Here is an 11,023-nt window from a genome sequence, read left to right on the forward strand (position 1 = left end):
GGAGAGCGGCGGAACGGAGCGGGGGAGGAGGGCTGTGACCCCGCCGGCACCGGGGGCTGCGGGTACCTGGCGGACATGGGGCAAGGGCAGAGGTGAGCCGAGGTTGGGGTGCTCGTTGGAGCTGTTGGAGGACCGCAGCAGAGATGCTAGGGGTGGAACGACCCCGCCATGGGACAGGCTGGGAGAGATGAGGGTGTTTAACGTAGGGAGGAGGCGGCTCCGGGACGTCTACAGTGACCTTTCAGTACTGGTAGGAAGAAGGGGACAGACTCTTCGGGAGAGCCTGCTGTGACGGGACGAGGGGAAATGGCTTCCAGCTGAAAGAGAGGAGATTTAAGGAAAAGGATTACAGTAAGAATGGTGAGGCGCTGGCACGGGTTGTCAGGGAGGTGGCAGCACCCCGTCCCTGCAGACACCCGGGTCAGGGGATGGGCTCTGGGCTCCTGATGGAGCTGGGGGTGTCCCCGTTCAGTGCAGAGAGTGGGGCCAGACAGCCCTTGGTGGGGTTCCTCCAACTCAGATGATTCCGTGACTCGGGGGCAGCACTCCTGCAGGTGCACTCCCATGGGCAAAGCCAAGGATCCCCCCAAAGGACCCCATGGATCCCAGCCGTTCATCCCACCTGGAGCTGGCGAACAGCCGCCTCCAGCTTACATCTCCAAGTGCAAATTCATCAGATTAAAGAAAAACAATAAGACTTAAAAGTGCCATTTCTGCTCTGGGATCCACCACCCGTGTGGCAGCTGCACGCAGCGGTGCCCACGCACACAAGTAACCTTCCCACGTGGTTTCCTTTGGGTGTCAGATGCTGTGGACACGTCACATAAACCACCGCCGATCTCCTCACGTTGTGACACCCACAGATGCTCCTTGGACTCGGGGCCACGTGGAAAGGACTCCACTCTTGGGAGCACCCGAGATTGCGGAGATAAGATGAGAACAAGGCTCTTGTTATCTGTTTTTCTTCATGAAATAGCGCTGCTATTGGAAAACAAGGCAAATTACAGGAGCACAGGCTGTGGGAGGAAAGGCAGCCAAGGGTGGGGTTGGGATCCCTCCTCCCAGCAGGGCTGTGTGTAGGGTTGGGATCCCCTCCACTGGGGCCACGTGTGGGGCAGCCCCGTGGCGGTGAGGAGGGCAAGAAGGGCCGTTGGACCCCCCCCATCCATTGGAACCTCCCCCCCCATTGGAACCCCCCGTCCGTTGGCCTCGTGCAGCAGTGGCCGTTGAACGGGGTTGGCATGGCAGGGGGTGGTGGGAGGCCGTGCTCCCCCCAACAAGCCCTGCTGGGGATGGCGGCCATCATGGCAGTGGTGGTGGAGGCACGTCAGGGCGCTCCGGGAGGAGGTAGCGAGGGGGGCTGAAGGCACAGCCCCCCCCCAGAGGGGCACAGGGGATGTGGGGGAGGCTGAGGGATGGGGGCACCTCGTGGGAAGGACCTTCAGCACTGACAGCCACGGGGTGGGGAAGGGTCTGGCTGCGATCCCCCAGCACAGTGCTGGAGGGGCTGCCTTGAGCCCACGGAAGCCCTCGTGCTTCAGCACTCACCTGACGAAGGCATCGTGTCACCAGCATCCCACTGAGCCCTGGGGAGGGGTTGAGCAGGCAGCAGGAGCCTGCCAGGACGGAGCAAACAGCTGCAGGGTTGGATTTCTATCCGTAATATTCTTCATCCTTTTCCCAACAGCAAGAGCTGCACCGGAGGAAGAGCAACCTTCTGTTGGCTTTTTTCAGAAGAATATGGTCTATGGCAATGATCAGCGTGCAGGTAAACCTGCCTGACTGCACATACACAGTGCGAGGCCTCAGAAGGCTCCTGGGATGGCACTGAGGTATTATGAGCATTCTGTAAAGCGACACAACCAGAGCTGCGCTCCAGAACACATCCTGGTGGCACCCAGCGATGGGAAGGCATGAGCTGGGCAGTGCGTGCATCCTCTGGTGCTGCAGGGGAAGAAGTGATGTCTAAATGAGGGATGGACCCTCAGTGCCCCAAATGCTGCTCCGGGTCCAGCCCTCAGTGAGCTCCCAGCACCTGGGGATGGTTCCTTTCTGCTGCCTCAGTCCTAACACAAGAAACAAACCTCCTGCTATGTGCACTTCCAAAGCATTTCGTGGTTTCATTCAATATAAACATCCCACATCATTTACCTCATTCTCTCATATTGCAGAAAACGTATACGTTAAAACGTTCACCAACAGCCCAACCCTGGTGTGCATGGATTTGCCTCTTTCTCAAGACGAAGTAATAGATCCCAAGTATTCATGGACTGGCCCAGATGGGAGGAAGTTAGAAGGTGAGAAGCTCAGCGTTGCCCACATGGGGTTTCCACTCTTCTCCCACTGCCTGAGCCACTATTTCCAAAGTGAGGGCTGCTCGGGTGTGGAAACAGTGGGGCTGGGAATCAGAGAAACTGGGGCAGGAAACCAACACACTTCTCCTTATGAGGGGAAAAGCTGAGCACAAATGGCTGGGCAGAGGTTGCTGCACTCAAAATCACATTTTCCTTCTTCCTATTGATGCCACTCTGCGATGGTACAGCGGGGCCAAAGCATCACACAGCCCTTGGGTTTGTCCCCCAAATTCTGGCCTTAGAATACATTTCCTTTCTCTCTCTAAAGTGCTTGGGATGAAGGGAAACTTGCCCCAAGTCCCAGCGCTCCAATTCAGCCCGTTTCAGACTAAAAGAACCCAGAGTGCCACAAAACAGCACCACACTCCTCCCCCTCCTGAGCGCAGCACAGGATGCCACGCATTCCCATCCATCTCATCCCTCCTGCTTCCATCCTAGGGCAAGGATACGCGAATCTCACAAGCTCTGGGGAGCTGGTGCTGGTGGGCTTCCAGGAGTCCATGTCCGGAGCCTACAAGTGTGCACTTTCCCACAGAATCATAGAAACCTCAGCACAAAAAGAAGTAGATGTGACCAACACCTACAGGTTCATGGTGTATGGTAAGATAAGCCCTTGTGGTTCGTTGGGTTTGTGGCAGGCCTGTGGATTTCAAAGCTTGGTGAATGGAGAGGGTGCTAACGTTCTATCCCTACACATATTCATACATCCAAAGATTAAATAACTGCCACCAAGAATATTTGGCAACTTCAAGAGTAAAACGCAAAGCTCCATCCTCCATAAGAACCAACCCACCTACACACAGCATCACACAGCATCTGCAAACCAGGACAGTCTGTGGTCCTGAGCAGCTCCAGCACTGCTCAGGGCATCCCCAGCCCACAGAACCACAGCACCCAACCTCACCTCATCCCCATCCACACCACGACACCGCAGACGGCCCCGTGTTTATTTCACCACCGTTCAGGAGCAGGGCTTTATAACTCAAACACAAAACCCTGTTCATTCCAAACTAAGGAGCCCCTTACAGTTGAGTCAGCCACAGCAAGGCTGAGAGCTCCCTGCTTTGTTAGTGAGCCAACTATTCACATGTTTGCTTTTGAATAAGAGCCCGGATTTCAGCTACAAAGCGCACAGATGTGAAGGTAAGGTGGGCACCGCCCTGAGCCCCACTCACCTCCTGTTTCTGGCAGCATACAGGGAAGCCAACCACGTGTACCAGGTCTCGGTCCGTTTCACTTCAAAGGGATGTGAGCTGGCAGCCAACGCACGGTTCGTGGAGGAGCTGAAGAAGATCCTGGAGGATCTCATCTCCGACCTGACGTGCCGCGTGGGGCGGCTCTCGTACCGCTGCCATTCCCTCGAGGTTCCCCACCGGGGCTCCCCGAGCGAACTCTTCATCACTTTTCAGGGTAATGGAGGAGGGTTTCTGGCACCGAACACCCCGGGAAGACCCCCGGCACCCACGCACACCCCCGCGAGGCCGTTCCCCTCCGCGGCCGCTGCGTTTTCCCTTCCCAGCCCACAGATGGAGCCAGAACGCAGCGGCAGCGCTCGGAGCGCGCAGAGCAAAGCGGAGCTGCAAAGCCCCGAAGTTCCCGTGAGAATTCAGCCCGGTGCCACGGCCCGGCCCCCGGCACGTCTCATCTCCCCATCACCGCTCCCGACGGCACAAATCGGTCCCACTTTGGGCCGGCACCGCCGCTCTCCCGCGAGTCCTTTTCCAAAACCGACACCCAGCAAACGGAGAGAGCCTTTCCCAAAGCTCCGCTGGGCAGTGGCGGAGAGGAGGAGAAATCCCGGTCCTTCGCACATGAGAGGGAAAACAGGGGGACGGGGGGGGTGAGAGGGCTAGGGGATCACCAGCAAACACCGAAGAACGCGGTGCAGAGTTCCATTCGTCGGTGTTTCTCCTGAAACAAACCCAAAGACGCGGGCAGGACATCGGCTGTAGGGGATCCCCAAAGGAGCCCCCATGGCCACACTTCTCTCCCCCCGCAGTGAATCCCTTTGCTCCGGGATGGGAAGATCTCTGCAGCCGCCTTCCTCAGGACTGTGAGGACACCACGAACCAGAGAGCTCAGCAGGTTCCGTGCCATCACCCTCTGCATCCCAAACCCCCCCCCTCTGCCCTGTGCTGGGGTCACCCATCAGCCCCGGCACTGATGGGATTAATCCAATGACAGCTGATGGAGGCTTGGATAATTAAATTCCGGGTGGGAATTTGCTTTTAAAAGGTCAGACTGATCCATTAAAAAAAAAAAAAAAGGTTACCTCTACCAGCTAAACACAAGGAATTGAATACAAACATATCAGCAGACTTCAGTTCTCTACTCCAAACCTCAGCTCCATGATTCTGTAAATGGAATACAATGTGAAGCAGCTGATTTCTGAGCCGGGTTAACTCTGCCTTCCTGACAGCAGCACACAGCACCCCAGCACATCCCCATCAGCCCTGATTTCCCCCTCCGTGAAGTCTTCACTCACGTTTTTAACCCCAAACCAGTGGGAACTTCTCTTAATTTCTCCAACGTTTCTGTATTTCAGGCAAGCGAGCGAATAGGAGAGTTTTTCAGGAAGCAGACTTACGCTCTGAAGCACCAATTTCAGACCGTTCCTACCATACATTACGTGGAGGGCAGCTTCTCCGTGACCCCCATCGACAGCTGCCACCCAGGATTTGGGAGGAACGACATCACCCACCGGAGCTGTGCCGGCTGCTGCGGTAACGGGGCACCCATGGGGTCACGTCGCTGCCATCAGAGGGTGCTCAGCCATCGGTGGTGTCAGAATTCGGGCGGGTCCCCATTCAGCCTTTGATGGGCTCTGTTCTCTTTGCAGTGGTGTGCAGCCCTGGGACGTACAGCCCCGACAGCGCTGGCAGCTGCAGGCTGTGTGCGAGGCACCGCGCTGCGGGGTACGGAGCAAAATCCTGCCCATGAATGTGGCACTGAATGCAGAAACAGGAGGTGTGAAAGCATCGCTGGTCTCCCGATCCTCTGCGTGCTGAGCTCCTGGTCCTGGAGCTCTACATGCAGTTTGAGCAGCGGCTGAGCTCCTCCACTCGTGCACCCCTCCTGCATTTCCTGTATTCGGGCATAAAATGGGGTGTTTATTCAGGGTAAAGCAACCTGTGTGTGTCACAAAGCTGCTGCTGCTCCCTGGGGGTGATCCCAAACACCACACGGTGCTCTGGGGGCACGGAGGGGTCCTGGCAGCAGAGCAGGACGGGGTCGCGTGTGCCAGAATGCCATGAGAAGTTCCTCAGGTGTGAAGCACCAAATCCTCACCATTTAGGAACACAAACGCACTTCCCTTGGTTTTCCCCTTTTCTTTACATCCTGAAGGTTTTGTTCTGCCCAGTGCAGGGCTGGATGGTTCCTTGGGAAACCACTGCTGATGCTGCGGGGCGTTTTGCACTGTGCATCCACCAGCCATGGGGAGGGTCTCTGAGATGGGCCTTAATGAATTCGGCCCTAACGAGCTCTGCAGTGCAGGTGGGAGATGAAGAACTCTGCCCTTATGGCTCAGCCCGTCTGCCCGGAAGGAGCGGTGCAGCAGAGGGAAGGAGGGAGTGTGGACATCCAGGGAGGGATGGATGGAGGCTCCTGCGCCTTCTCCACTAGGTGCTGCTGCGTTCTTTCCTCCCTCCATCCAAGTACGAATGGCACGGCCCCGCTCACTGCACAGCAGCTGTGAGCTCCTGGGATCGGCAGCGGGTCGAGATGAGAACTTCCAAAGCACTGAGATAACAAGAGAGCTCAGCTCAGCAAAGCTTTGCTCCTGCCGGCTTTGGACGGCGAGCTGCTGTATCTGCAATCGATTGTTTTGCTCATTAAGCAGCATTAGGACGGATTCTACTCCAGTGCTTTCAGTCCATCCCCAGAAGCGCTGCTGCCTTCCCACCCATCCCACGCAGCACGGAGCTCCATCAGCCATTCATCAGAGCTGCCGCCCTCCTGTCTGCCCCTCAGCCTCCCCAGGGGGCACAGAATTGCTCCCAGCCCCCTCTGCTCCCCGCTGTGGCACAGCTGAGGTCCCACCACGCACAGGGCAGCAGCCCCAGCTCGGAGCACGGAGCTCTGTGCCATCAGCCTGGCTCTGCACAGCGCCAACCCGCACAGACGAGCAGCTCCCTCTCGGTGACCGCCGCTTCCCACAGCACCCAGAAATCCCTCCGTGGGTATTCATCCAAAAACCAACCAGATTCTGCCCAGTTCAGCTTATCCGTGCTGACAGCCGGGCAGCAGAAGGCGGTGTGGGCACAGACTGTGCTCAGAGCTTTTCGGAATCATCGCTTATTAAGTGCTGATGGATAAGATGTACATCTGAACCGCCCCTGGGGTGGCTGCTACCAGAGCCAACTGGACCCCACGCTGCCCGGGGGGACGCAGCAGAAGGGCTCTGCTCCCTGCACTCCTCTTTGCCAGCAGAGGAATGTCACAGCCATCAGCTGTTAGGTGAAGAAGCAGCAGGGGGGCACTGAGCACCATCCAGTGCTCACCACCCACTCCTCCAACCCCTTTTAAAGCGGCGGGGTTGGAGCCAACTCCCGCAGCAGTTCAGCCTTAAGAACGTGGAAAAGTGAATCAAACCTTTTGGCTTCACACTGCGGAGGAGTCTGTGCCATCAGACCAGTGCAGGACAGAGTGCACACCTATAGGGCAGTACCTTTTCTATTCCACAACCTCAACAGCTCCCAGGGAGGGTCCCGGCCCCCCCAGGTTCTGCTGAAGCCCAGCCTGGGGCGAGGATGTGGGAGCCCTGATGGCAAACAGACAGATGGACGTGAGCTGCAGGAAGATGATGGAGGCTTCATCGCTGCCACCAGCTGGGGCAACCTGCCCAAAACCTCCCCATGGCCCCACAAAAAGGCTCCAGAATCCTCCTAAAACCCTCCTCACAAATCCCCTCCAGAACTTCTCCTAAAATCTCCCCCCAAAATCTCCCCATAATCCTCTCCAAATCCGCTCCAAATCTTCCCCAAATTCTACCCAAATCTCCCCAAAACCTCCCAGGAATCTCCCCAATTCACCCCCGGCGTTCACCCCAAAACTCTCCCCAAATCCTCCCCCAAATCACCCCCAGACCTCCCCAGACCTCCCCCTTGGACCCGCAGTGCTCTCAGCCCACTCCCTGCCTGTATTTTCCCCTCAGCCCGTCCCCATAAGGGCAGCAGGGCAGCTTTAATGCGTCCTTTGCAGGCAGCGCATCGCCGTGGGTCGCTGTTGGCAGCAGTGCCACTGTAAAAGGATTTTTTGTGTTGAAAATAAATAAATATGATCTTCTGGAGCTGGAGGGCTGCTGGCAAAGTGTGGGTCGGCCTTCATCACCGCGTAATCGCCGTCATCCGTTCTAATTATTGATAAATATTTTGTATAATTGTGGAAATTAAACAATTAGACATCCTTCCTTCCCTCTGCTAAATCGAATCGCTGTGAGGCTCAGGACGTGGCCTGGGGCTGGCAGTGGTGCACAGACCCAAAGGGATTTGCTTCACCATCCCGCACAGCACCCCTGCAAACGTGGCACCCCCAGCCCTGGGACAGAAGCTGGGGCTGTTAGCAGCACTGCTAACGAAGGGCTGCACTGCAGCCACAGCCTCAGAAGCCCATAATGGAGATGTGGGGGTGCCAGACACGCTGCTCGCTCTGCCATCACTGATCCCGGCCGGTAAATCCGCAGCATGGCCAGAAACAAATCACCCAGAACTCAATGTTGCAGGGTGCTGGGAGGACCCGTCCCGACCCTCACTGCCCCCATCCCAACAGCAGCCAGGGCAGGAATGAGGTGGGGGCACTGGGACGGGGGCTGGGGGACGCTGCAGGGGCAGCATCACTACGGCAGGTGCCGCAGACCCCCTCCCCAGCGGGCAGCTCGGTGCTACGCAGCCCCCGGGGGCACCAGCGGGAGCGGGGGGGGCTGCAATCTGCTCTTGGGGCGGCTGCCATCTGCTCGGGGTTGGGGGCAGCCGGGTGAGGGGGTGGGTGAGGTCCTGCAAGCGGGATCTGTCGTTCTGCGTTAGGTCTGGGGTTGCACACCTCCCGGCGCCCCTCCTCGGCACAGTGCTGGGGACCTCGCAGGGAGGATGGGGACAGCTGAGCCCTGTGCCACAGCGTGGCCCTGCTCTGGTGCAGTGGGGACGGCTGGGCGGGGAGCAGTGCAGCAGCCACGAGAACGGGGCACGGTGAGGTGACCTGAGCCGCCAGGGCTCATTAATTCCATGCCAAGGTTGGGTTACCTGCGGTGTCCTGTTTCTGAGAGCCCCACGCAGCAGCAGAGCCCTGCGGGCCTGACAGAGATGCGGGCACCTTCATCTCCTCCTCATGGCCCGGGGGGGTCACTGGGGGTCCCCGACACGAGCAGCACTGGTGTGAGGCGCGACCATCACCGTCTCCAAAGTAAAAGCCAATTTATTGTCGTATAAAGTAAGAACATAAAAGGTCCCTTAAACAAAACACTCCTCGGGAGATGGTGCCCCGGGGGCTCGGTTCGGTTCCCCCCACCCCTGTGCTCCACCACGGGGAGGGGGCAGAGGGCCGAGAGTGTTTGTGCGTTGGGGCTGTGCTGGGGGTGTAGGCACTTGTGGAGGGCACGGGCACCGCTCCCCACAGCCCCATCCGTAGGCACCGGGCACTGGAAGGATGGAGGGGGCCCGAGCCCTGCCGGCCCCAGATGTGCAGGGCGGGCGCTGCCGGAGGTGTTGGAGCAGCTTTGGTTGGTGCTCTCGGAGAGTTAAGGCAGTTGAGCTTCAGTTGGTTTTAAAAAGGACAAAATCAGAGACAGGAGCCAGAGGGGCAGGCGTGGGCTGCCTTCACCCCAAGGCTCCGTGTGGACCCTGCGTGCCCCATCCCTGACGCCGACCCCAGGAGCCCAATGGAGAGTGTCAGAAAGGGACATGTGGGGCTGAGGGGACGTTCGGGCTCCTGGCAGCGGTGCAGGGAGTGGGAGGAGGCGGAGGAGCGGCAGCCTCGGCCCCATCCCAGTGCTGTCACAGTGAGCGGTCGCAGCCGTGAGTCCTTGAGAGAGAGCGGAGCTGCAGTGGGGTGCACTGACCCAAAGCACCGACCCCGTGTGTCCTCGGACCCCCATCAGCATCCACCGCCCTCAGCACAGAGCACAGCCCGGGGGCTCTGATCCCATTTTCACTGTAACACCCAGAGGGGGAGGTCCCCAGTTCACCCCCGCTGCCCATCTCAAGGTGAGGGCAGCGATGGGGCGGCAGCTCCAGCTCAGGAAATGGGAGCTGGGGCCATTCCCCACCACCGCGTCCCTCCATCCCCGTCCACTCGTCCCATAGGGCTGCATCCCCCCTGCCCCGCAGCTCCAGGAACATCCCCAGGGCAGCAGAGGGTAAACCAGAGGGATTTAAAACACCAACGTCGTTAATGCCCCGGGGATGGCTGCAAAGAAAACCAAACAGTTTCACACCAAGTCCCAACGTCCGGAGCGGAGCCGCGTGGTGGGGGCACGCTCAGTTCTCCCCGCTCGCTCTGCGCCCGTTGCCAGTAACCAATAACTGAGAACCGACCATCGCTCCCCACCATGGCCGTGCCCCCAGGAATGCCACGACGACGTCCCACCGCCCCCAGCCCCGCTCACACCACAGTGCTGATGGTGGACGACTCCTCCGAGTGCCGCTGCTTGCTGGGCAGCGATTTGAGGTACTCCAAGTGCCGCCGCGCGTCCTCCTGGTTCTGCCGCACGTAGTAAACCAGGTAGGAGATCACCATGGCGAACCAGCCGAACATGGTGACCAGCATGGCAATGTCCGTCGTCTTTTTGTACACGTTGCAGAAGTCCGTGTCGGCGATCACCTGCAGGAAGGCTTTGCCCACGTGCTCCTCCTGCAGCGCGGAGTCGCAGACGATGCCGGCGGAGGAGCCGGCCGTCAGATCCACGGCGCGGATCAGCTCCTGCAGCCGGCAGTCGCACAGCCAGGGGTTGTTGGAGAGGTTCACCTTGGCCTTCATGTTGCTGAGGACGTCCTTGCTGAGCGACACCAGCCTGTTGGAGGACAGGTCCAGAGAGCGCAGGTGGTCGGCCAGCCCGCGGAACGCCCCGCTCTCGACGGCGGCGATGGCGTTGTGGGACAGATCCAGCTCCAGCAGCAGCGGCAGATCCCGGAAGGCGTCGCGGGGCAGGAAGGGGATGCGATTGGAGTCCAGGTAGAGCTTGTTGGTGTCGTTGGGGATGTCTTTGGGGACCTCGGTCAGCCGCGCGTTGCTGCAGCGGAAGGTCTTCAGCCCCTCCTCCTCCGAGGGGTAGCAGCCCCTGGGGAAGGCGGCGGCGCGCAGGCAGGATGCCAGCAGGACGCCCTGCACGAGCAGCCACATGGCTGTGGGGCGCAGGACGGAGGGCTTCTGTCGCTGACGCGGTGCCGCACCGGCTCCGTCACGCAGCCACCGGCCCCTCAGCTCTCACCCGCGCTGCTTTGGGCTGAAGGAGGCACATCTGGGACGGGGACACCAAAGGGACAGCGTCAGGCTGAGGCGCCCGGGGGCACCGCGTCCACCCGCTGCTCCAAACCGCGGGATGGGGACGGGGGCAAGCAGCGCGGCTCGCCGGTCCCCCCACCGCCAGCGGCAGCGCACGGGGCTCCTGCGCAGCGGGATTAGTTCCCGAGGGGCTGAGCCACCGCACGTCTCCTGTGCGGCAGCTGGGCTGTAAC

At 59.4% G+C, this 11,023-nt stretch overlaps 2 protein-coding genes across 4 annotated transcripts; one reads left to right on the forward strand and one right to left on the reverse strand.

Moving 5' to 3' along the window:
- Positions 1–6: 6 nt before the first annotated feature.
- ZPBP2 (zona pellucida binding protein 2) lies at positions 7–7,700 on the forward strand. 3 transcript variants are annotated; one of them, XM_019623426.2, is made up of 8 exons: positions 7–360; positions 1,688–1,768; positions 2,172–2,297; positions 2,793–2,954; positions 3,546–3,764; positions 4,354–4,439; positions 4,900–5,077; positions 5,194–7,700. In XM_019623426.2, exons 2-8 carry the CDS (start codon positions 1,741–1,743, stop codon positions 5,292–5,294), a joined length of 900 nt encoding a protein of 299 aa, XP_019478971.1. In that variant the 5' UTR covers positions 7–360; positions 1,688–1,740; the 3' UTR covers positions 5,295–7,700. The 3 variants fall into 3 exon arrangements, with proteins under 3 accessions (XP_019478971.1, XP_019478969.1, XP_003213865.1); XM_019623424.1 differs by having other exon boundaries at positions 7–92; XM_003213817.4 differs by lacking the exon at positions 7–360 and adding an exon at positions 976–1,347 and having other exon boundaries at positions 5,194–7,699.
- Positions 7,701–8,747: 1,047 nt separating this feature from the next.
- On the reverse strand, positions 8,748–10,958 carry LRRC3C (leucine rich repeat containing 3C). Its single transcript, XM_010724588.2, has one exon. It carries the CDS (start codon positions 10,686–10,688, stop codon positions 9,951–9,953), a length of 738 nt encoding a protein of 245 aa, XP_010722890.1. The 5' UTR covers positions 10,689–10,958; the 3' UTR covers positions 8,748–9,950.
- Positions 10,959–11,023: the final 65 nt, after the last annotated feature.

The sequence above is a fragment of the Meleagris gallopavo genome, chromosome 29 (assembly GCF_000146605.3).
Source record: "Meleagris gallopavo isolate NT-WF06-2002-E0010 breed Aviagen turkey brand Nicholas breeding stock chromosome 29, Turkey_5.1, whole genome shotgun sequence".
Classification (NCBI taxonomy): Eukaryota; Metazoa; Chordata; class Aves; order Galliformes; family Phasianidae; genus Meleagris; species Meleagris gallopavo.

Bases quoted from the DNA above. Each gene is read 5' to 3' on its own strand.
- ZPBP2 (XM_003213817.4), top strand. From the start codon at position 1,242: ATGGCAGGGGGTGGTGGGAGGCCGTGCTCCCCCCAACAAGCCCTGCTG. The intron at 1,348-1,687 runs GTAGCGAGGGGG...TTTTCCCAACAG, and splicing joins TCAGGGCGCTCCGGGAGGAG to CAAGAGCTGCACCGGAGGAA. The intron at 2,298-2,792 runs GTGAGAAGCTCA...CTTCCATCCTAG, and splicing joins AGATGGGAGGAAGTTAGAAG to GGCAAGGATACGCGAATCTC.
- LRRC3C (XM_010724588.2), bottom strand. From the start codon at position 10,688: ATGTGGCTGCTCGTGCAGGGCGTCCTGCTGGCATCCTGCCTGCGCGCC.